General features: G+C 39.9%; 1 protein-coding gene across 1 annotated transcript in view; it reads right to left on the bottom strand.

Moving 5' to 3' along the window:
* The window catches only part of SUCLG2 (succinate-CoA ligase GDP-forming beta subunit), a 286,985-nt gene that overhangs the window by 232,682 nt on the left and 27,780 nt on the right, over positions 1–26,523 (bottom strand). The window contains exon 2 of the mRNA XM_003279595.3: positions 3,673–3,814. Coding sequence (XP_003279643.1) covers positions 3,673–3,814 — 142 coding nt within the window. The remainder of the gene's footprint in view (positions 1–3,672; positions 3,815–26,523) is intronic.

The following is a 26,523-nucleotide window of genomic DNA, read 5'->3' as shown; positions in this document are numbered from 1 at the left end:
TCTTGAGAGCATACCTGAAGAACTAATTTTCTTTTACTTCAAATTGCTTTATTGTCTCTTTTTCTTCCCTCCCTTGTCCCAGCCCCAACACGTCAATGCAACATTGCTCATTCCTCCAGAGCAGAAATTCTATTAAAAGCATGATACAGCCAGGTGCAATGGCTCTCAGTTGTAATCTCAGCACTTTGATAGGCTGAGGCAGGAGGATCACTTGAGGCCAAACTGGGCAACACAGAGAGACCCCATCTCTACAAAAAATAAAGACACAAAAATTAGCCAGGTGTGGTGGTGTGTGCCTGTAGTCCTAGCTACTCTGAAGGCTGAGGTGGGAGGATCACTCGAGCCCAGGAGTTCAAGATTGCAGTGAATTATGATTACACCAGTGCACTCCAGCCTGGGTGACAGAGTGAGACCCTGTCTCTAAAAGAAGTAAAAAATAAATACAAATAAAAAGCATGGTATACAATCCCCAACCACAATACAACGGCTAAAGAAATGTTCATAAAACAAAACCATAACTAAGAAGTCAATTAGTTCACTAAGTGCATATCTCCAGGAATATCTCAAAGAGATTAGGTGTTATGCCTAAGAGGGATAAGGGGAGTAATCAGCTGGCCTCCAGAATTCTCTCAAAAAACTTAGTTATACCTGTAATGCTAGTGCTTCACTGTATTTAAGAAAATAATGGGGAAATGAAGACCAAAGACCAACTTGAACTTTACGTTTCTTTGCTCCCACTTCCCAATCCCCAAACCACAAGAGTATAAAACAAAAATGATCCTTTCTTACGAAAAGGCTGGAATACAGTACTAACCTTTACTGAGTCTATCATCAAAGTTCACTGAGGAGCTCTCATCCAGGTTTAGATCTAATTTTACTCGGATTTTTTCATGGTAAAAAACAATCTTGACAGTTTTTAAAAATGAAACCAATTTTCATTTATTAAAATATAAGTCACTTCAATTTCTACATTTAACATCTGAAAGTCACAAATTAATTTCTTTTTAGAATGTAAATTCTATGAAGAAAAAGGGTTTGCCTGTCTTCCACAGCTGTGTCCACAGTGCTTAGTACATGGTTGACCCTCGATAAATATTTGTTCCAGAAAAGAATACATATACATTTCAAATGACATAACATAGAAAGGGTCTGGTGTATTAGCATCTGGGAGAACTTTAAAAAGTTCAAAGAACAACAATTACTAGCTGAAGTACCTGCGCACTTACTCTTAAAAGAACATAGAAAATTAGAATATTGAAATATGGAGAGTGCCTCTATCTTACACTCTCAACCTTTGCTACTGATCCCTGGACAAGATTGAGTAGCAGATGCACAATTCTTTATTTTTAGTGGGAAACAACTGCATTCCCAAGACTGAAGGATGCACATGCAAATCCTTCTAGTGTCCACATCTGCACTGTTCTAGATGGTAGCCACTAGCTACATGAGTCTCTTGAGCACCTGAAATGTGACTAGTCTGAAATGAGATGTGCTGGAAGTGTAGCATTCCAACCAGGTTTCTGAAGATCGGGACAAAAAAATGAACACAAAATATCCTATTGATAACTTTTTATATTAATTACACATTGAAAGGATGTTGTTTTAAATATATTGGAGTAAACAGAATATATTATTAACATTAATTTCACCCTTTATTTCATTTTTTAAATGTGACTGTCAGAAAACTTTAAAATACTTACATGGCTCACATTATACTCCTATTAGACAGTGGCAATCCAGACTGATACCTACAAAGTCTGTATGCCACAGGCGGGGATGCTTACTGAAAGGCAGACAGCAGGACCTGATCTCTAATATTTGGGTCTGTAAGTAGGAAAATGGGCTAGATGTTGTACCACACAACAATCTCCCTTTGACATGGTTTGGCTGTCCCCATCCAAATCTCACCTTGAATTGTAATAATCTCCACACGTCAAGGGTGGGGCCAGGGGAGATAACTGAATCATCGGGGAAGTTTTCACCATACTGTTCTAATGGTAGTGCGTAAGTCTCACGAGATCTAATGGTTTTATAAATGGGAGTTCCCCTGTACAAGTTCTCGTCTGCCACCATGTAAGACATCCCTTTGCTCTTCCTTTGTCTTCCACTATGATTGTGAGGTCTCCCCAGCCATGTGGAACTGTGAGTCCACTAAAGCTCTTTCCTTTATAAATTACCCATTCTCAGATATGTCTTTACTAGTAGCATGAGATAGACTAATACACTCCTAAAGACTCGCAATAGCATTGTGAAATAAGTACTATTAGCTTTGACCTAAAGAAACTGAGGCAAGGACGGAGAAGGCACTTCTGCAGAATTACAAAGCTGGTAAAAGGGAGGGCAAAACACTGAAGCAAAGTTAGCTTGACTTTAAAGTCATGCCCTTGTCTTTGGTCTCCTCCAGTCACTCAGAGGGCACTCTCCCCATGTTCTAAGGGACTTAAAGAAGGATGTCGACAACTGACTCACCCTGCAAAGGCTTCTCGCCCTTCAGCCATGTTTCTCCCAGCCACTAACCCACAGCTGACAGAAGTGGGTGAAAGAGTGACTAACATCTCTGAAAAATGACCATGAAGCAATATCCCATGTGCTGCTATCTCATGTAAAAGAATAAAGTTTTCCTAAATTGATGTTTTTTGCTTTTTTAAATTGCAGTTATCATTTCCTTTATTAGTTAACAGGGATCACGATTTCCTTTTTGTGTTATCAAATATTGTTGAAGGCTTCCATCCACTCCCTGCACACATTATTGAACCACGCTCCACTGTTGCATGATTCTTCATTTCAAAAAGAGCTGGGATGAAAACACCCTAATGCTCATACTGTAAGAATTTCTGAGGATACACCCTCCCTAAGGGATGCTAAAAAGAAAGAGAAGTTGTTTGTTGCTCTAATTTTTTTTTTTTTTAAGACAGATAAGGTCTCACTCTGGTGCCCAGGCTAGAGTATATTAGAGTGATCATAGCCCACTGCAATCTCAAACTCCTGGGCTCAAGTGATGCTCCTGCCAAAGCCTCCAGAGTAGCTAGGACTACAGGCATATACCACCACACTAGGCTAATTTTTTTAGTTTTTGTAGAAACGGGTTCTGCTATGTTGCCCAGGCTGCTCTCAAACTCCTGTACTCAAGTGATCCTCCCTCCTCAGCCTCTCAAAGTACTGAGATTATAGGCATGAGCCACCCCATAGAGCTTGTTCTAAGGTTTTTGACACTTAGGCCAAGTGCCTCCAGTGAGTGATCCTGGTGGAACTGAGGACACAGAGGTGCCTGTGAATCTCATGCAGCATGGGTCAGGCAGGGCCTGGTCTAGAGGAAACCTCTAGGTGTGCCAGGGAAGAAAGGCTCTATTATCCTACACCCAGGCCATCACACTGAAGGCTGTCCTGTGATTCCACATGTCCTCCCAGGTCAGCAGGACTGAAGACTTACAGGGACAAAGCTCTGAAAGCAGACCCCTCCCTTCATGCTGCAGTGACCACGTGATTCCTGCACACTTACACACATGTACATGAGGCAATTTGGACTTTTTTGCTTTTGCAGTTCTAAGCTCTCCCCTGTATCTGTCCCTGTCAGTTTAATCCACAACAACAAAAAATTAACTAGTGGGAAACCGCTACCTGTGAATTCACCGATTTGGGCAAGTGTACTTCACCCATTATCAATCAGCTTACTTAGTCTCTTAGCAGCTTCTAGAGCTTCATTCGCAGTGTCTGCTACAAAGAATCTTTGAACTCTCACTCCGTTGTCAGACATCAGTTTCTTGCTCTGGTATTCCTGCAGGTTCAGCCATCTTCTGGAGGTTAATTGAACTGCCTACAGAAATTGAAGGAGAGAGGTAAGAACATTCATTAATAGCAAATAAAATAAAAGTCAACCTACATGGCCAGTCTTGGAGGTACTGTCGACTGGCAATCTGCAACCCAGAGTTGAGAGAAGCAAAAGAAAAAAAAAATCCACTTAAATTCATGCCTAATTATTTTTTAACAAAAACTGTTAAGGACAACTACATACACACAAATGAATACAGGTTTTTTAAAAATGCTGAAAGCTGAGTGAGGTCTGTGGTCTAGTTAACAGTAATACACAAATATCAATTTCCTGCTTTCGATATTATATCACAACTACATGAGGTCTCAGCATTAGGGGAAGCTGGATGAAGAGTACATGGGGCTGCTATATTATTTTTGCAACTTCCTGTGAGTCTACAAGTATTTCAAAATAAGTTATTTTAAAAACTGTTAAGGACTGTATTATGTGGATATGGCTCCCCACCTCTTACCCCAAATAAATAAAGAGCATAGCATTATTTTAATAACTGTATATAGATTGTTAATCATTGTAAGGTTTTTCAGGAATTTTGTTTAAACACTCTGAAGTCACTGGGCCACAGACTAATTCATTTCTTTACCATAGTTTTTAACAGAGTCTAGATAGGGCCATTGTGTGTTTAATGAGATTATCTCTTTCATGCGCCAAGGCTGAGTGCAACAACCAGAAAGATTCACTATTAATTAAACTAGTTCCTAAACTGCAACTTGTGTATTAAAGGAAATTTGCTTAAGTTTCAAGTAGAAATGGTTTTCCAATATGCACTATGTGTTTATCTGCATTAAAAGGACATAATCAAAGGACACAATAACATGAACAAATAAATTCCTTACATTTAATCCAATAATATCAACGGTATTCCCTACCAAATCTGTAAGCCCCATTTTTAAAAGAAGGAAAAAAAAAACAGGAAAAATGAATACACTTAATGTAAACTCCTTTCCATCCATGAGTCATATGCAAAGGAAACACTACTCACAAGAGGAAGGATGACAATATAGTTAATGCACAAACCAAAAGAATCAATCATACAACTGGATCACAAGACTGATAGTACGTGGACATCACCTGATACAATCCCTACTGGCTTCTGTCCATGGCTTTGGTGGATGTCCAAGTCACTGTCACACAGACCATAAAAGTGGGGCCCACAGGGCTTCATCACATGGAGCCATTACCTTTCAGGACATCTATTGTGTCCTTAAAATGTCATTTTCTTCTGGCATCCCCAAGCTATGATGTATTCATGGAGCTCTTTTGAAATGGGTGATTCAAAGCTCTAGACCCCCACAACTAGACTGTGTTCCACTAAAGGGTAGAAAGTGTGCCTTAAACTTCTCTGTATCTCTATGAAGAAGGTGACAGTGCTTGACATATGAAAGACACCCAAAAAATGCCACTTAGATGGCCAAATGAATCAACCTTGCCTTTTGTCTCCTGAAACAGACAATTTTTCATTCCCAGAAACTGGCCACCTCTAAAAATAAAAAAAGTACAAGTTAGTCCTTAAGACCTGAAATAAACATAATATAATGTATACACACTGGTAAAAAATTCAAATTTCAACATGATCAAGCCTAAAGATAGCTCTCCGTTCTGTCCTTGTAGCTGCTGGTAATGATGGTTTGGTTTTGCTTTAAATATTGAAATTGCCTATACTTCTTCTTTAGAAATAAATAATACTGGGATAAAAATAAATTGTCAGACAAGCAATGCTCACATCATTTACTGTATATTATTTTTTAACTACACATTATTTCTTAATCTTACTTTTTAAGTCTTGATGAAACATTAGTAATTTGAAAAACACAAAATTCTGTAAATGAACATACTCAAAGGCTTTATAGTCTTAATAACGTGTTACATAACATACAAAGAAAAATACAAGTTTAAGGCATTTAGCGAAAAAGCCCCTTAGTGAAAGAAAACATTAAACATTAGCTGTGTGCTATTATCTAGGACCACTCTTAAAAGGCAAATAGGAACAGTCAATAGATTATGTCTACGTTGACGTACCAATTTAAAGCCATTAACAAAGAAGAAAAAATATAGTTTGAAAAGAGCATTTGAGGGAGACTAAAAACAGCCACACTGTGGCTGTGGTCAATTCCTTTTCATCAGAACACTAGCCGTATTAATTTTAGATATGTTAATGCAATCTGCTGGAAACTAATTGCAATTGATCCAGAGGCCAGCTTCACAGACATATAGCATATATTGACTGTTTCCATACTGACTCAAATGAAAGCCAGCTTAAAGTCTGTTGCTCTGAAATTGAAAACCAGGACAGTGAGCACATTTCCAAATCCACTGATGACACTCGTCTATCACTCCACAAAGGAATTCTTCTACAGAATAATCACCTATTTTTGTCAATCCAAAACTTGGAAGACTAGGGCCGTGACTGGCTCTAAAACTTCAAGACAACTCCACTTACTAAGAATTTGTAGCCGGGTGTGGGCAGGTGCAGTGGTTCACACCTGTAATCCCAACATCTTGAGAGGCTGAGGCAGGAGGATTGCTTGAGCCCAGTAGTTCAAGACCAGCCTGGGAAACAGAGTGAGACCCTGCCTCTACAGAAAGTGAAAACATTAGCTGGGTGTGGTAGTGCATGCCCATAGTTCCAGCTAATTGGGTGGCTGAGGCTGGAGGACAACTTGAGCCTGGAAGGCTGAAACTGCAGTGAGCTATGATTGTGCCACTGCACTCCAGCCTGGGTGCCAGAGTGAGACTCAGTCTCAAAAAAAAAAAAAAAAAAAAAAGTGATACATCTACAGAAGAATAATTTATGTTTACTTCTGCATTTTCAGTCGTAAAAAAGGGTGAGGAGAAATCTGCTATGCAAATGGAAGGTAGAAAGTATGCTGGAAATGTAATATAAACTGCTGAATAATAATAACAATAATAGTTCCATCTACTATTAATTGAGCACTTATGAGCTAGGCATTATATTAAATATTCATGTTTCATGGTTAAAACAATCAGGAAATGTCAAGAATTATTATTTCTCTCTGTAGCTGTCATTAGTGCAAATCAAGAAATATCCCCGGTCTTCTTCCTTCTAGGCACTTCCTTACTTCAGCTGAAGTTAGGTGATGCCGTATCTACTACCTAGAGTTAGCATCAGATCCCCCAGGTTAGAGGCTCAGTCCCACAGGACTATACCCACTTGAGATGCCAGGCACAAACCCCAGGTTATTTTACCTGTGTTTCTGACCAACCAGCTATCAATTGGGAGTTCCCAAGACCCCCTCCTCGGGTTTAATTAATTTTATAGGATGGCTAACAGAGCTCACAAAAACCACTGCTGACATCTACCAGTTATTTATAAAGGATATGACAAAAGACACTGGTGAACAGCCAGATGGAGGAGGTGTACATAACAAGGTATGTCCATGGAGCTTCCATGCCCTCTCTGGGGGTACCACCTTGCAGATACCGCCATATATTTGGCAATCTGGACACTCTCCAAACCTTACCCTCTTAAGGTTTTATGGTTTTATTACATAGGCATGACTGTTACCTCATTAGCCATTGGCGATTAACTCAACTTTTAGTCCCTCTCTCTTCCCCAGAGACAGGGAGGATGGGAGCGAAAGTCTCAACCCTCTAATTATGCCTTGGGCTTTCTAGTAACCAGTCACAATCCTGAAGCTACCTAGTGGACTCCAACCACTAATCATCTCATTAGGGTACAAAGGACACTCATCACTTCAGATATCCCAAGGGTCTTAGGAACTGTGTGCCAGGAACCAGGGGTAAAGACCAAATATGTATTTTTTTAATTATATCACAGTATCATATCAATTAACTAGTTCCAGCCAGTAAGTTGTGAGTACATACGTTGTGTGACACGTTCAAGCCAACGTTTAACTGCCATCCCTCCCACCCCATCGAAGTTTGCCCTCTCTAGATATGGGGAATGGCAACATTCAAGATGGCAGCTTATCTATCAGCCAGGGACTAGCGTAAGGATGGACATACACCAAGTGACTTCACATAAATGTGTAGTAAAAAATACACCTTTGTGGATTCTTAGCCACTGAAATTCTGGGGGTTATTTGTTACTATTGCACAACCCTTTTGCCCAGTTGGCTTTACTGACCAATAAAGCCATGTTACAAATTAGGAAACGGGCTGAACTTGCCCAAGATCACAAGTTACTCTGAAACAGTAAAACTTCTGAATCAGTTGGGTAACACTGTTGGTTCCCTGTGTTTGTATTCTGGTCCCAGAGGCTCTGTGGTGATACAGACTGAGATAAGAGACAAGTAAAATAGTGTCCCTTTCGTCAAAAGTCTACCAGGAATATGACTTTCATGAAATGCTGACAGAGCTCATGTAAGGTAAAATGTAACTACTCCAGGCTTTGGGAGGGAGGGAGGTGGAGACGTGAATAGATGTTGTCCTAAGATGCTAGAATGGTAGAAGTTTATTTCAACTCCTAGGAAGAACTACCTGTTGTGACCCTAAAAATAACATCTTTGCTGCAGGAGACATGAAAAATGTCTCAGATAATCCACGAATTCTAGAATGCAAGGAATAGAATGGAGTATAAAGATCATCTGCCCCAGTGCCTTTCGATTGTTTCTGCCAGTCATTTGCCAGCCTGCCCTCAGGACCATTCCACAGGCTCTTCTGCCTAAATTTGAGACTCTGTTCAGAGACTGAACAGTAGGGGGAAGACACCAGGCTTTGTTGTCCTCTTTGCGGGTGTAACAGCATCTCCTCTGAAGCTCTAGGTCTCTCCAGACAGCCCTTTCTTCCACATTCCAGCTCCCACTATCGCCCCTGCTGTGATTTCTGCTTCCAACAGCTGGCCCTAGACTCTGCCAACACCACTTCCTTCCTCTCCTATGGCTCACGGAAGATTCCTGCTGTTGTCCATCCATCTCTGTGTTGCCTCCCCAGCCTATGTGCCTTACAATCTTTCCTACCCTTTGTTAAATTCTATTAAATGATCTCCCAGAATCCCTGTCTTCCCAACAGGCCCTTACTGACACAGTGCTTCACAGGCTGAAGGTGAAGGGGAATGGCAATGATCCACTTTTAAAAAGGTCTTTGGGACCCTATACTAGAGAAGTTTCCCAGTTACTCACATCTTTCAAATACTGGGGTTTCAAGATATAAAGGGACCACTGGGGTCCAATTGCCTCAGTTTACAGTCAGGAACCTGGAGGCCTAATGAGGGAAAGTGTCTTGCCTAGGGATCATATAGTAAGCCAGAGGCCTGATGAAAGCTGGACTAATTCCCAGCTTTTTTCCTTCCTTTACATGGATTTTGGCAAAGTGACCATCTTAGCAACAGCATCACATTCTTAAACTAGCTAGGGTAGGTGGGCACCTAGGTTTTGTTCCCTTTGGACTCGTACAATATCCTTGCCATCATTCCCTTCCTTCCTGCGTTTCTTTGATAGAGCAAGCATTTCTAAGCTTGGAGGGGAAGGGGAAAAATGCAACTTAGAAGAAAAGCAGCACATAAAGATTGAAGGGCCTATGGGAACAGGGGGGCAGAAGCTTCAGAAAAAGAATGAAAAATGAGGCAGGGGACAAAGGGAACCAGGAGATAACAGGACAGTGGCTAAGTGGGTAAAAACTGACATAAAAACTCCAAGCACAAAACTAGACAGCTACACAGAAAAAAAAAAAATGACATGCCCAAGAAATCATCCTTCGCCCCATGGTTTTAAAATTAGAGGTGTAGAGACAACAGAAAAAGCACCTGGGGTGGGGACGTGGGGGAATCAATACAGAATATCAAAAGAAATGTCCCTGAGCTGGGCACCCCGAAAGGGAAAATCATCTACCCACTGGCTCTGGACTTGCTCCATCCTTCTTCAGCCGGACTTTGCACACTAGTACTGCACACTTGGGAAGGCAGCATAAAGCAGTATTAGAAAGAGCCCAGGACTTACTAGTAATCAAGAAAACAGAAATTCAAACAAAACAGAAGAAGCCATTTTGCCAAAGGAATGAAGATGCCACTGAACACAAACACACACACACACACACACACACACACACACACACACGAGATCTGATACTATTGTTGTTGAAGGTCTGGTGAAATGCACTTTCTCAGATACTATCCTTACAACAGAACACTGGTGCAACCACCTTCCAAAACAATTGGACTTTGTTTATGAAAACTAAAGCACCCTCATTCTCTGACCTGGGAAGTCTGCTTCCTGGGTATCTATCCTAGCAAAACATGTACCAGAGATACATGCAAGGATCTTCTCTGGAGAATTGTACATAACAAAAGGATACGATTGGAAATGATCCAAATGCCCATAAAATAGGAGACGGGTAAAACAAACTATAATATATTCTGACTGTGTGAACTACTTAACATTATCTATGGCAACACAGTATCACCAAGTAACTATGTGTACCCCTACATTTCTCAGTTCTCTTGTAGCTAGTATGCCAAAACTTTTAAGAGACCATGTGCAACCCTCCAGAGCCCTATTTGTTGGCTACAAGGACCTGGAAGCCACATGTGGAGATGGTGGACTCACAGGTGAGATTAGGCTGGATTGTAAGGGTTACAACATGGGAGATGTCACCTGACCCACATATGCATGACTGAGAAATAAACGTTTGACCTGTTAACCACTGAGATCTTAGGAATAACTCATGATAACAGCATTGACTAATCTAGCCTATTAAGTCTGAACATGGTAGCATTGATTATTCTACAAGGCACAAGACTAAAAGAAACCAGCAAGTTGTAGAACAATATATACAGCAGAAGAACATATATTAGACACACATGTTCACACATGAAGCAATAATGTGTATCTTCTAAGGACAGATACATGCATAAGTAAATGTATAGGAAAAGATCCAGATGATGTTCACCAAGCTATTGCCAGTAAACTTGGGAAGGGCAGACCAAGAAATTTCAACCTAATCTATAATTTAAAAATTTTTTTTAATAATGAATTTTTAAATAAATTCATTTATTATTTGTGCCATAAATATCAATCTACTTAAAAGTAACATTGATAAAAGGAAATAAAAGCCAGGCTTTAACACAATGGTGTAGCCTTAAGTCTCTTATTAACTTGTCTGCAAAACAAACGGCTTGCCCCTTACTTAAATGTAGCAGGGTTCTTCAAATGTGGTATGAAATCAAGGTGGGTGAGCAAAAGCCGCATTTTCTGTTATACAGAACTACCACCTTTAATATAAACTCCTGCTGTTAGATATGAAGAGGCTCTTAAACCTCATTTCGAGCTCTCAACAGCAGTGACGACAGTGGAATACAAACAAGGAATCAGCTGTAAACTCAGAGGAAAATATATTTCCCTCTCATTACAGGCATGGCAACGAAGGCAGATGCTTGGTGGGCTGTGGCAAGTCAAAAGTTAGTATGTGTTTGTTATATTTTAGTTTTGCCAGTGTTGTTCTGTATGCAAATTAGCACCGATAAATCTACCTTAGTCACGTTACCTAGGAAATATGAGGCCTCAAATAAACGTGTTGGTGCAAATGAAAAGACAGATATAACTCAATGTGTCTCAATATAAGTGTCATAAAATAAAAGGCCTGCTTGTTTAAAACAGACTCTGATGAAGAAGGCACTTTAACTGTGCCATCCCATAAAAGAGATTAAGTGGAATCCTGTTTGTAAGAGGAAAAATAATAATACCAATAATGCTGTTCTGTTTAGGCCTTAATATGATGACACCAGCATGTCAACTTCTCTTTCAGCATGAAAACATGCTACAGAATAGGTAAGAAAAGTAACCATTGGGATTAGAAGCCTAAGCCTATGGAAAGGAAAAAAATAATAATGTCAGATGTAGAAGGAAGAGTAGGACTGTGGGTACTGACACTGTTATTTTTCCCTCCACATTCACGCTAAAGAGCAGTCTTCACTGGAAGTCACCTTTGAAAACAGAATGGCACTTTTGTTTAGCACTGCAATACTCTTCACCACTCTCCACTTGGGTTCTCCCTGTTTTGCACACTGTAAGAAAATGAATTAACCAATTAATTAGCCCCCAGTGGCTGAGTTCTTAAATTCTAGAAGGGGTACAGAGAGATCCTACCTACCCTATGGATGGCAGAAACGGCAGCTGACATGAGTTTCACTTCCTCATTTATAAAATAGAGGATACTAACAGGCCCATCTTCAAAGGCTGTTGTAAAGATTAAATGAGTTAATATATGCAAATAAACTGGAACAGTGCCCATGACAAGTACCCAAAAAAAGTTAGCTATTATTATTTAATCCAGAAATATAAAAGAGGAGGAAAGGTGTAACAAGTAGACACCTCACAATCATTAAGATAAAAATAGTAGGCGATCATATAAATAATTTTGCTTTAATAGTGCCCACTGAGCCCTGCTCATTGTTTTAAATACATTTGTGGAGGTATTTTTAAACTCTAATCATGGAACTTCTATACTTGAGTCACTCAACAATCACAGAAAAAGAACAGTAATTTGCAAAAGGAAGAACTAGAAAAATCTCACATTCAGAAAGCATCTTCAAATGTGCTACTTAGGGCCAGGCGCAGTGGCTCACACCTGTAATACAAGCACTTTGGGAGGCCGAGGTGGGTGGATCACAAGGTCAAGAGATTGAGACTATCCTGGCCAACATGGTGAAACCCCGTCTCTACTAAGAATACAAAAATTAGCTAGGCGTGGTGGCGCGTGCCTGTAGTCCCAGCTACAGAGAGGCTGGGGCAGGAGAATTGCTTGAACCCCGGAGGCGGAGGTTGCAGTTAGCCGAGATCGCGCCACTGCACTCCAGCCTGGCGGTAGAGTAAAACTCTGTCTCAAAAAGAAAAAATGTGCTACTTAGTATAAGTAAATTTACTTTTCATCTCACTTGAACTAGGTTATCCTCATCTCACAGAAGAAGTCTAAAGGTGAGACAGGTTGGTTAAGTAGCTTGTTTAAGGCCACTCAGCTGATTAAGAGAGAGTTATGATTTGAACCCAGGTCCCCCTGCCTAAAAAAAACCCATGAGCTTTCTATTATCACATCTGACTTTTTCTCTTTTTAGTCACTCTGTAAATGCTGTGTCAATTAAAAACTATACTTGGAACAACCACAGACAAAAACTATACTGCCATTCCTGACCTAAAATTACTGTTTTCCATTGAAGTATGAAAAAATAAAGCGGCTGACAAATTGGTAATAATAATAATGATGATACGGTACCTGAAAAGCCAGTGTTGAAGGGATGTAAAACTTAATTAGAGTGGATGGCTAGAGAAGAAAAGTACTTTCAATTTCCCGCATCAAGAGAAACAACACTTGAGTTATTCTTCATAGAACATCAGACTAGGATCGGACCAGCGCCTGAGGCCATTTTTGTTCCATTGACAACGCACCTCTGATAGTGCCACGTGTCTTATCTAAGGCCTCCAGCAGTAAAGCAAGCAGCATCAGTTTAAAATAATAATAGTAAAATCACCTGTAGTTCCAAAAAAGAATTGACAGTTGAGCTTTCAGATTATCCAGAAACTGGATCATAACAGGTTGCTATTTTAGAATTCATTCTTCTTGGGGTGCCTTGGCAAAGTCTTACATTGTTGATCCAAATCAAATATTAGTGAACATTTCTGAGTCCCATGAAATTCCAGAAACTGTGTTATTCCACTTGGAAAGCATTACCTCGTGAAATTCTCCAAATAAAGGAAGATACCAGCAGAAGCCCATTTTACAGATAAGCAAATGAAGGATCAGAGTAACTAAGTGCCTGCTCAGGATGACACAGCTGGTTGGAGGCAAAGCCATATTTTAAATACAGGTATGTCTGACTGAGGAGCCCGTGCCCTTTAATGAGGCAGTGCTGGTGTATCATCTCCCAGTGCACAAACACGGGCCCTGAGCCTTGAAGTCAACTGGGGCAAGAGAATAAGCAGGAGGCTCTGGTTTATAGACTTCACTGCAGGAAGGTACAGAGCTGTATCGAATATGAGGTTCACTGGGAAAATGGGAAGGTGTGAAAGAGAGGTTGCTGGATGGGTTTCACTAACTCAAAAGAATTAAGATTCGCAAAGATACTGCCTTGTTCTTTTTATCCTAGGTTCAGCAGAAAAGCAGCATATATTTTAAGGAGCAAAGAAATGTAAAACACTTTGTAGTAAGGACAAATGCCCAAAGGAGGGTTTGCTGCATAACTCTATACTGCTGCTCTGCCAGCAGCAAGAAAGAAAGGGAGGGAAAAAATACAACCTTGATAAACATTAGCATATTAGCACAACAGTAGAAACAAATGTATAAAAGGCTCTAAAAATACTGAACATCCTTTCAGAATGCCTGTCTGTTCCCTCCTGGAGAGTATGCTAGCTCAATCATGTTGCAGAAGAAAATCACCTTAATTTTACCCTGCAAACAGAAGTAGGCAAGATTTATTTATAGATAAAGAAAACAAATTAAGGTAATATAAACATATACTGGCATTTAACTCCTACCAAGGAAACTGGCAGAACCTATACTTTGTTCATTCGTTTAACAATTTTCCACTGCATCCATAATGTGGTCACTGTGTTTGACATCCAAGATCTAGCAGTAATCAGCACAGACAAGTTCTTTATGGTCACCAAGCTTTTGCCCTAGGAGGAGAGGTAGGGAAGAAATATATGAACACATTAATGAAGACTGTAATTACAGAGTAGCAAGTGCCATGAGGGAAAAGAAAGACACATTATGAGGCCGGGTGCAGTGGCTCACACCCATAACCCCTGCACTTTCAGAAGCCAAGGCAGATGGATCACCTGAGGTCAGGAGTTCAAGACCAGCATGGCCAACATGGTGAAACCCTGTCTCTACTAAAAATACAAAAATTAGCTGGGTGTGGTGGCACGCACCTTTAATCCCAGGTACTCGGGAGGCTGAGGCAGGAGAACAGCTTGAACCTGGGAGGCGGAGGTTGCAGTGAATCGAGAATGCGCCACTGGACTCCAGCCTGGGCGACACAGTAAGACTCCATCTCCAAAAAAAAAAAAAAAAGAAAAGAAAAAAGAAAAAGAAAAGAAAGACACATGATGAGCTGTGCAGGCCAATTTTAGACTGAGGGGTCACCTTTGAAGAAATGACATCTGTGCAGAAACCTGGAGACAGAAAACAGGTATACCTGTGAAGGAACTGAGGCAAAGCATAGCAGGCTAAGAGGCCAGTATGTTCCAAGGCTCTGGGGCAGGAAAGGGGTTGGCACGTGCACGAACAAGGGAGTATGGTGACAGAGGAGCACGAAAATGCCAGCAGGGACCAGATAATGCAGGTGCTGGTAAGGTAAATCCAGAGTTTAGACTTCATTCACTCAGTTTTAAACAGGGAAGTGAGAAGATCAAATTCAGGTTTTAGAAAAGCCACTGTTTTCTGTTTGGAGAATAAAACCAATTGGGAGAGAACTGCATTAAACCAGATTAAGTTTAGCAAACTTTTTCTATAAAGAACCAGATAGTAAATATTATAGGCTTTGAGGCCAGGTGGACTCTGTTGCAACTACTCAACTCTGCCTTTGTAGAGCAAACTAGCCATCAATCATAAATAAATTAATGGGCATGGCTGTGTCCCAATAAAGCTTTATTTGGCTAGCAGGCCAGTGTGCTGATCCCTCAACTAGACTATTGAGAAGGGCAGTAGAGGTGGGGACAGAAAGAAATGAGGAGATTCTGGATAAAGTTTGGTGATGAGGTAAAGCTTACTTGTGGATTAGATGTGGGTTTAAGGAAAAAAAAAAAAACTAGTATTGCACACACACACTCTTTACAATGTTAGTTGATATGCACGTGGTAAATCTGATGTACTTGCTAGTCATAAAAAAGGCACTTCTTTAAAAACAATCTTAACCTCAAATCTTTTGCCCAAACTGGCCTGTTATTGTTTGAATGTTTCTTCCCTCCAAAACTCATACGGCACTTAATCTCCAATGTGGCAGTATTGAGAGGTGGGATCTATAAGAGGTAACTGGGTTATAAGAGCTTTGCCCTCATGAATGGACCAATCCATTCAAGGATGAATGGATTAATGGGTTAATGGATTATCACAGGAGTGAAATCGGTGGCTTTATAAGAAAAAGAAGAGAGATGAGAGCTAGTACTCTCAGCCCCTTTACCATGCATCCCTTGGGGACTACGCAGAAGAGGTCTCACCAGCAAGAAGGCCCTCACCAGATACAGCCCTTTGACCTTAGACTCCTCAGGCTCCATAACTGTAAGAAATAAACTCCTTTTCTTTATAAATGACCTAGTTTCAGGTTGTCTCTTATAAGCAACAGAAAATGAACTAGGACATGGCCTTTGTATTACATTTAATTATTGACATTTCTGCACATCATTCCACCACATCAGAGCTGCTGGGCCTTTGATCTTATAACCTTCTTCCATTATTTAATATCAATCTCAGGGGGCAACAGGCTGCAGTACCTCTATCTGCTACAGTGGCCTACCTGAGATTCTCTCCTAGGAGAGAACGCAAGGCCTCCCTTGATTACAGAGATGCTACATAGAAGTAACAAAAACCAAAGACATTAAAGCTAAGGATTAATAAGATGTTGTCTGTCCAATGGAATACTGTAAAATGGTTCAAATGAATGAACCAGCTCTTGAAATATGTCAATGCAAATATATTTACAAAGCAAAACATAGGGGAAACCCTAGCAAGTGGTAGAATAAGAGGAACGCACAAGAGTATTTATGCACACTTAAACAGAAAATAATAACAGTAAACAATCTTAGGAAGATACATACATGGATATATCAAAACCATTTGGAAGGTGACATGCCAAGTTTAGGACACCGACTATATTAAAGGGTCAGAAGGGATCATGGATTTTCTGATGAGACAACAACAGACTTCAATTTCATCACTTACACTTTATGTCTTTTATTTTAAAATGATCTGAGCAAATCTGAGAAAATAGTAGTTGGAACTTCTTCACACTGGACCCACAGATGACTGTGATATTAATCTCTACGCTCTGTTTTTTCCTGGATAAAAAGTTATCTATTTAATGTAGTTAACTTAATAACTACATTTAATTCCCCAAAGATGGGTTTATTAATAAAATGAAAAAAAAAAAGAAAAGAAAACATTAAAAACAACACAATACTAGGCCATGGGCTCATTCTTCAAATTTTCAAAAAGGGGAAAAAATCTTGTTCTGGGGCTATTCATTATTTGTTAAAACCCGCCCAACTATTTCACACACTTAGACATGCCATCAGAGCAGATCCTTTACAATACTCACAGAAGAGAAAGTACTAGATATTTTTATTCAAGCATGTGGCCCAAACACATCACCGGTGTGAGAGGAACAACAGCAGTGTTTTTCAAGATCTCTACCTCAAATGAGCTTGCACACTGAGTGGGTAAAGCGGAGATATTAGCAAAACACAAGCTTCCAGGGTGGCTGGGATAATGTACATGAAGGTGCTTTGTAAACCCGAAAGAACCTACGTGCACATTCACCATCACCATTACCATGGGTCAAACATGTCATCTCAGTGCATCAGATTTGACTGTCTCACAGGGCCCTGCTACCGTCTCCATACTCTGCAGTTAGCAATTTGTTAGCCCTCCTTAAATTACTTCCCAAAGTCCTTTCCAATAAATCCAGATGAAAGCTTGCAAGGGACAGACTTTATTTCAATCAACCCACTCCTGTTCCTTCTAACAATCTAATAGTGCTTAATAGTTTAGGATACATTTGAGTTTAATGGGATTTACCTGATAGCAATAGACTTCTCATCACTTCTTTATAGCGGCAGTTTTGAGTGACCTAGCTAACTCAATCTCACAAGTTTGCCTGTCACACTGGCGTGCCAAAGAAATGACTTGTAGAGTAGGAAATGAGCGACCTTTGCTGGGGAAATTCCTGAGATCATCTCTCTGACATTTAGAATGTTCTCTGTGCAGAATGATAATTGGTGTCTGTGAGATCTGAAGTCCACTATTTGTGTTTAGAAAGACATTTCATTATTGTTGATGAATAAAATATTATTGCTATGGAAAACTTGATCTCAGATGCTTTTAAAGAAAAATACAACATTGTAGAGAGCACCCTTTCTTTCACAATTTCATTGTGAAAATCTCCATTTATAGGAGAAATAATAATTTTGATGATTAAATTCCATGGCCCTCCCCAATATTCCACATAAAATGCCCTAGTTATAAAAAAGAAAAACACATGCCAAATTTCTCCATCTATGTTAGTCATCTCTTCTCTTACAGTAATTTGAATTTCTTTAGCCAGGGAGGGGGAGAGGGTAAATCATCCAAATATTACTTTGACCTATAAGAATAATCCATAGAAGTTAAATTCAAGGTGAGCTTTCAGAAAACTAGATATCATGAAAAGGAAACTTTAAAATAATCCCTGAAAAAAAAATTTATACCCAAGTGCAGAATGCACGATAGTCAAATGAGCCTGTCACACTGTCCAGGAAATGTGTGAAATACGTACTGTCATTCATTTGAAAAGTCCACTGTGATGACAGAGACCTCAGAAAAGTACACACAAAAAGACTCTTACAAATAGACAATCTGACATAGTATCTAAGCAGCAAAGGAAACAATATCCTAAACATACCATACCCTCTTAAAATCGGAGGAGTTGAAGAACCTAAGAAACATCAAAAAAGTTCTATACTGATGACTCTTCTTTTAGGAACCCATAGTGAAATGATAGGTGATATTGCTACAAGCTAACAACTGGCCCAAACTAGAAGTGAACAGAGAATGAGGCAGAAAGGATCAAAGTATACTGTAATGTCAAGATGACAGTTCTGGGAGTTGATAATTGAGAACTAAGCTTAAGTGAGTGAACTAAGAACTAAGAACTAAGCTTAAGGCTTGGTGGGTCATCTTCACCCTGCCATTTATTCACAGGTGACCTCTGTTTATTTATGCTAACTGAAAATATCAACCACCATGACCTTACAAGTTTGCTGGCAAAGTGAAATGAAAGATTTCTGTGAAATCTCTTTTCCACCTTGTCCAGGATCAAGAAGCAACACCAGGAAGGCGAGAAATGCACCACAGTGGGTATTTGGTTCTATGACCTTCCACCAGGTAGATCCAGCCAGCATCTAATTAACTACCCAATGCAGGAGAAAGATTCTAAACAACTCTCCCTTATTGGCCATTACTCTCTTCTTTTGAGGACCTTTGCTTCCACAGGGGGACAGTCAGCTCAAAATTAAAATTGATCTCTGAAACTCCTGCTGCCTCTGAAAACACTAGATATGAAAGCTACTCACCTTCTCAGGGCAGAAGAAACACCCCAAGGAAGTATACTGATGGCCGGGAAAATGACCTGAGGCCTCGAGAACAAGCCCCCTCCCAAAAGCAATCTGCTGAACACCAAGTATCACCTACTCTACCAGGTAAGATCTAGTGCTAAGCACAGTGGGGACACAGAAAGGAAGAATGTAAGACTGGACCAAGCTGTCTAAACCAAGCTGCTATATTCATAGCAGCACTAGGGGAAAAAATGAATGGAATGCCCCTGGTAGACGAGAATGGTAAGCAGATAAGAACTACATTGAAGTAGGATCCCACACTCAAAAGAGCATAGGACAGGGTTGTACCCAAAGTAGGAGTAGCTACGGATATATATATATATATCCGTGTATATATATATATATATTTATTTATATAGATATATTTATAAAAATATATAAATATATAAATTATATATTTATATATTACATATTTATACTTATATAAATATATATTTATATATTACATATAATATATATATTATATATTACATATAATTATATTATATATTTATCTATATTTATATATTATATATTATATATATATTTGTATATTAAATATTATATTTTATATATATTTGTATATTAAATATTATATTTTATATATATTATATATAATACATATTATATTATATATTATATATTTATGCATTATATATTATCTATAATATATTTATATATATTATATATTATCTATAAAATATTTATATATATTATATATTATCTATAATATATTTATATATATTATATATTATCTATAATATATTTATATATAATATATTATATATTATCTATTATATAATATATATTTATGCATTATATATTATATATAATATATTTATATATTATATTTAGTATATATATTTTTATATATATAACATACATATTTATTATCTATATATATATTTCTTTTTTTTGAGACAAGTCTCACTCTGTCGCCCAGGCTGGAGTGCAGTGGTGCCATCTCAGCTCACTGCAAGCTCGGCCTCCCGGGTTCACGCCATTCTCCTGCCTCAGCCTCCCGAGTAGCTGGGAGTAATTTTTCTATTTTTAGTAGAGACAGGGTTTCACCATGTTAGCCAGGATGGTCTTGATCTCCTGACCTGTGATCCGCCCACCTCAGCCTCTCAAAGTGCTGGGATTACAGGCTTGAGCCACCGCACCCGGCCGCTAGGGTTATCTTTTGTCTGAAGGCTGGGCACCCACGGAGCAGAGCAGGGGCTCGGGCAACCATCAAAATGATCAGCATCAAGTAGGAAGGGTATGCTGGACAAAAACAGCAATTGTAGGGTACAAGGGCCCAAGAGATGAAACCGTGCCTCAGGGGACTACTAATAGGAAAAGACCAGTTACTGGCAGTCACTGATGACAGGATGCTCTAAGGCACAAGAGCAAGAATGATGAAACAACACAGACCAACATCATGAAAGAGAAACAAACAGAAGAACTAATGCTGGAGGAGAAAAAGTTGAAGGAGGACATAGCACAAAACTGTTTTTTAAAAGTATATGCCGGGCGCGGTTGCTCATGCCTGTAATCCCAGCACTTTGGGAGGCCAAAGCGGGTGAATCACGAGGTCAGGACATCGAGACCATCCTGGCTAGCATGGTGAAACCCCATCTCTACTAAAAATACAAAAAATTAGCGTGGTGTGGTGGCGGGCACCTGTAGTTCCAGCTACTTGGGAGGCTGAGGCAGAAGAATGGCGTGAATCTGGGAGGCGGAGCTTGCAGTGAGCCAAGATCGCACCACTGCACTCCAGGCTGGGCGACAGAGTGAGGCTCCGTCTCAAAAAAAAAAAAAGCATAATAAATCAGAGAAATGTGAGAGGATAGCATATGTATCAAAAAAATGTTAACTAGAAGTTTGAAATGTTTTTGTTTTTAAAAAAGGACTAGTAGAGATGGGTTGAAAGTAGAGAGACTATAACCAGAAGACAAATCAGTGAACTTGAAATTGAAGATGGGGGGATTTCATGGTCAAATATCTGGGAAATATATAGTTTTATTTTCTTCACTTAGAGGTTCTCGATATATGCTTTATTTGAGGTTCTGAGTAGCTTGACCATTTAAAGAAAATCTACTTAACTATATTTACAGTTATCCCCCAACCAATTTTTACTTGGCATCTGCTTTAAATCCCATGGAATTGGTTACTCCTTTGGGAAATGCCATAGACTGCAAAACAAGACAAAGTACACAACCAACCATACACCATATAGAAGCAAATTGGAGCTGTTGCACATTTGTGTGAAAATATTTTTATTTGGATATTTCACAATTATTTTCTCATTAGATCTGAACAGCATCTTTGGGATTCAATGCAGTAAATCAAAAGAAAGATGAAGAGGACCTAGACTGAGGCCATTATCAGTGACACGCCAGTTATGAAGTTATTTTGTCTCAGCTCCAAAATCTCCTTTCCAGGTGTTCATTGCTCTGCGGGGCTGATAATCCTGCAAATTACTTTCTCTTTCGCCATCTGGCTTCCTATTAGGGTCTGCCCATATGGGGCACACTATAGGGAGACTAAAGGGCTGGCAGATAGAGATGATAACTGCTCCTTTCTAATGTTTTGTCACCATAGCCCCTGGCCCCACAGCTCCTCATCCTGGCAAAAGGAGCTGGTTTCAAGACTAGCTGGTTCCAGTTTACAGGTGCTACCAGCACTCCCTGACCAGCCTCGGAGCCACTGAAACCAGCCAAGCAGCAGCCTTTCCAAAAACTCTAGGTCCCAGCTCTGCAGGACCTATCCTCCAAGTTCCCAAGTTCTTACAGAGCTTCAACCTCTTCCTTTTATCTTGGGTGGGGGGGTGGGGGGCACTGCCTCCTGCAAGTTATAATCTCTGTTTTAGTTAGTGGTGGGTTGTTTTGGAGTTTTTTGCCCTTCTAGTCCTCCAATACTTCTTTACTCAATTCTCTACTTTAAATTTTATCTGTTAAAATAATAGGCATAGTCTCTATCTTTCTAACTGGACCCCAAATGATAAACGCAGGAATAGGAAGAAATGTATAAACACATAGAAATTTAGTAAATACTTCCCTGTTTCATACTTCCTTATGTGTACTAATTTTATATATGTATATGGCTAGACCAGCTCCACAGGGCAACCACTTGTTTTGTTCACTGATGAGTGCCCAGTGCCCAGAACACTGTATGAGACACTGAAGGCATTCGATTCAGTTTTTTATTGAATGAAGGCAAGTATGAATGTATAAGATGGTCAAAGGTAGATTTACCCCATATTCAGTTGTAAGGAATATTCTGATACACTATTTGGGATGAGTGGATGAGAAACGCAGAGGCTATGTTTAAGTAACCACAGATGGAAAGCAAACATCCATCCAAGAGAAGAGTTTCTAGCTGACCACAGGACTTTTTGGTAAGGGGACATGGAACTGATATGGTTTGGCTGTGTCCCCACCCAAATCTCACCTAGAACTGTAGCTTCCAGTGGGAGGTAACTGAATCATGGGGGCGGGTTTTTCCCATGCTGTTTTCATGATAGTAAGTCTCACGAGATCTGATGGTTTTATAAAGGAGAGTTCCCTTCACATGCTGTCTTGCCTGCCACCCTGTAAAATGTGCTTTGCTTCTCCTTTGCCTTCTGCCATGGTTGTGAGGCCTCCCCAGCAATGTGGAACTGTGACTCCACTAAACCTCTTTCCTTTATAAATTACCCAGTCTCGGATATCTCTTTATTTGCAGTGTGAAAATGAACTAATACAGCAAGTTGGGGAATTATATACAGCAAGAACTGCTCCATATTAACACAGGAGAACCTTATCAGTGAGCAGGGGGAAAAGGCAGAGAAAGGGGAAGAGAACAAGGAAGAACAGACACATGTGATGGGAACGCGTGAGAAAAGATATTGTGGATTCAGCATGCCTTCATATTTCTTCTCTGAAACCTGCAGCATAATCTGTTCAGTATGCTTTGGTGTAAGAACGTTTTCCGCTGAATATGAAGAGAGGCTGAGCACCACATTGAGTTAAGAACTGGCAAAGACAGATGTCATATGTGGTGTTTTCTGACACCAAATATGTGTTATTTCCTCAGAATTCTCCAATCATCCAACACCAACTGGTTGTCCAAAAATTCCATTCAAATCTCACACTAACTCCCAGAGTTAGCACAAATACCACAGGTTAAGGGCTCAGTTCCCCAGACTGCTCCCACTTCAGATGCCAGCTGCTAACAGGGTGGCAGGCCACCTACACACACAGGGGTTCCCACTGCTCAGGTTCAATAAATCATTAGAACAACTCACAGAACTCTGGAGAATATTTATGATTACTGGTTTATTATAAAGGATAAACCTCAGAAATGGCCAAACGGAAGAGATGCAATAGAACATGATATGGGGGGTGGCCCCCGTATGTGTTCACCAACTTGGAAGCTCCCCTAATGTCAGTGTTTCAGGGCGTAATCAAGGTTGCATTACTTAGCCATGATTAAGAAATTGGCCATTTGTGACTGAACTCAATCTCTAGCCTCTCTCCCCTACTTAGAGGTGTTGGGATAGGGGACTGAAAACTAAAAGTTCTATCCACCCTTCTTGGCATGGCTAGCCCCTCCCTTGAAACTATCTAAAGGGCCACCAGGACTCACCTCATTAGCATAAAAACCCAGGTATGGCTGAAAGGGGCTTATAAATAACAAAAGAACATTTTATAAGTAACAAAAGAAGCTCCTACCACTCAGGGTTTTAGATCTGTGCCAGGAACCAGGAACCAAGACCAAATACATATATATTCATTATACCACACATTACATGCTAGGAAAATCAGCTTTAATTACAGCATTCTCTAATACTACTCTCTGCCCCCTTGTCATCTTGCAACCCTAAAAACACAAAAGATAAATTATGTGGTACAGCCAGGAAATGCATATTGAGCTTATAAAAGGATTCCTATGCTGTCTCTAAAAACAAAAAAAAAAATTTTCAGAGAAATGTATTATAAGGATACAAGGTACTGCATACTCTATTTACAATAAAGGAATGAAACCTATTTTATAAAGCAAACGTGAAAAAAAAAACTCCTTAATTACCTATCTTACATATTTCAAAATAAATGTTAAACAAATTCTAATTGCATCATGTTGTTTAATATTACCTATAAGAAATGTAAAGGCCTTAAGCACAAACATGTGAAGGACAGAAGGAAAGACAATCATTTAAACTGTAGACTTTGATGGTTCTATTATATAGAAGATTAAATACTGATGGTCAAGGACATTAAACATAGAATGCAATGAATTTCCTTTCTTTCGAAAACAATTGGAATAAAAAGATATTGCCATTAACACTATAAGCATTTAGCAAGTACTTATTGTGTAGGATAAATGATTTAAATATGGTTTTGTGGGAAGGCATCAAGATAAATGTCCATTCATTTGATAAACCCTTTTAAAACTAACAATTGTGCCAAGCACCTGATGTATAAAGATAGAAGGCAAAATCCTTGCTCACAAGGCACTCCTAGCCGCAAGGATTAAAGATGCCCAGCACTTGTACCAACCAGTGCTCCCACAAGCTGAACCTATGACAGAAATCACTAGTCAGTCGCCTCCTTTTCCCAAAAGAATGACCTCAGCCTCACAATCCTCATTACACAGTGTTCCACATGGATACCATCAACAGGAACTGAAATACAAGGTGAAACCTACTTGCCTAGAATACTAAACTTGAATCAACTGTCCTGAACTAACATATGACACAAAGCCCTGTATCAGCAAGTTTTACTGTAATGCAGCCATGTACTGTCTATTGCTGCTTTTGCTTTTGAGTAGTCTCATGCAAAACCTAAAGTATCTACTCCCCGATCCTTTAAGAAAAAGTTTGCAGACCAATGTCCTATGAAGAAGACCAGTGTCCCATAAGAAGATGCAGACAAACTTCTTGAGAGTCCAGATGAGGAAACTGCAGCCTGATGCTCTCTTACAACAGCACGGACAGTCCCGCAGGGGATCCTCACTAGCTACGTGACAGAATTCAGCAGCCTCCCAGTGCAGGTATGTGAAGACATTTGCTTTACTAAGCAAATGATAAGGCTCTCTGACTCTCATCAGAATCTCCCTGCTAGTCTTCTTCACTGGCCTAGACCACAGGAAAAGAAGCTGACCCTCTTGTTACCTGCAGTGATAGAGGTGAATGGTTGCAGCAGGGAATGTAAGGCCCAGGAGTATAAAGTATTTACTATGGCCGGGTGTGAGGGCTCACACCTGTACTCTCAGCACTTTGGGAGGCCGAGGCGGGTGGATTGCTTGAGGCCAGGAGTTTGAGACCAGCCTTGCCAATATGGCGAAACCCCGTCTCTACAAAAAATACAAAAAGTAGCTGGGCATGATGGCATACACCTGTAATCCAAGCTACTCGGGAAGCTGAGGCACGAGAATTGTTTGAACCTGGGAGGCAGAGGCTGCAGTGAGCTGAGATCACACCACGACACTCCAGCCCAGGCAACAGAGTGAGACTCCGTTTCAAAAAAAATAAAAAATTAAAATAAAAAAATAAAGTATTTACTACGTGGTCATCTACAGAAAAAGTTTACTGACCCCTCATTTTTCCTCATAACACCTCTCAATGTGTAATTATATATGTGGGTGATGTGTCAGTGTCTGCCACGTCCCATGAGACTATGATGGTCTCAAAGGCACAAACCATGTCTGATGCATTCACCAATGCATCTCCCATGCCTGGGACAGACCTGGTGCTTCTTTAGTATTTGTTGCATGATAAGTAATTAGATACAAAGACCAAGGACACAATGACCCTCGATCTAAAATTGGGGCCACTGACTTGCCTTCACAGCAGACAAATAATAATGGTTCCTGTGACAACAAATTATTAGACAAGGCCAGGCACTTCCCAGAGCTAACAGTTCAGTAATCGTGTTTCTAGAATAATACAGATTTCAGCCCATATGCCCATCATCATTTATTTCTAAGACTTCAAAGCTAAAAAGTTTCTTTCTGCATTGAGCCATATATTGTGTACAAATAAATAGACAAATAAGCCAGTTCAAGCACAAATTCTACAGGGAAAATCCAGAGTTCATTTTTTTTAGACACAGTTTCACTCTGTTGCCTAGACTGGAATGCACTGGTGGGATCTCTGCTCACCGTAGCCTCCCCTTCTTGGGTTCAAGAAATTCTCGTGTCTCAGCCTCCCAAGTAGCTGAGATTACAGGCACACACCACCACGCCCAGCTAATTTTTGTATTTTTAGTAGAAGCGGGGTTTCACCATGTTGGCCAGGCTGGTCTTGAACGCTTGACCTCGAGTGATCTGCCCACCTTGCCCTCCCAAAGTACTGAGATTACAGGTGTGAGCCACAGTGCCTGGCCCAAAGCTCATTTTTTAATGAGCATCTACTACGTGTCAGGTGGCATGCCTGGGCACCAGTGATGCTCAAGCATACAGCGATGTGGTTAAGAT

The sequence above is a fragment of the Nomascus leucogenys genome, chromosome 21 (assembly GCF_006542625.1).
Source record: "Nomascus leucogenys isolate Asia chromosome 21, Asia_NLE_v1, whole genome shotgun sequence".
In the NCBI taxonomy this organism is placed as follows: Eukaryota; Metazoa; Chordata; class Mammalia; order Primates; family Hylobatidae; genus Nomascus; species Nomascus leucogenys.
The sequence above is the reverse complement of the archived record's forward strand: the minus strand, read 5'-3'. Positions and strand labels throughout refer to the sequence as shown.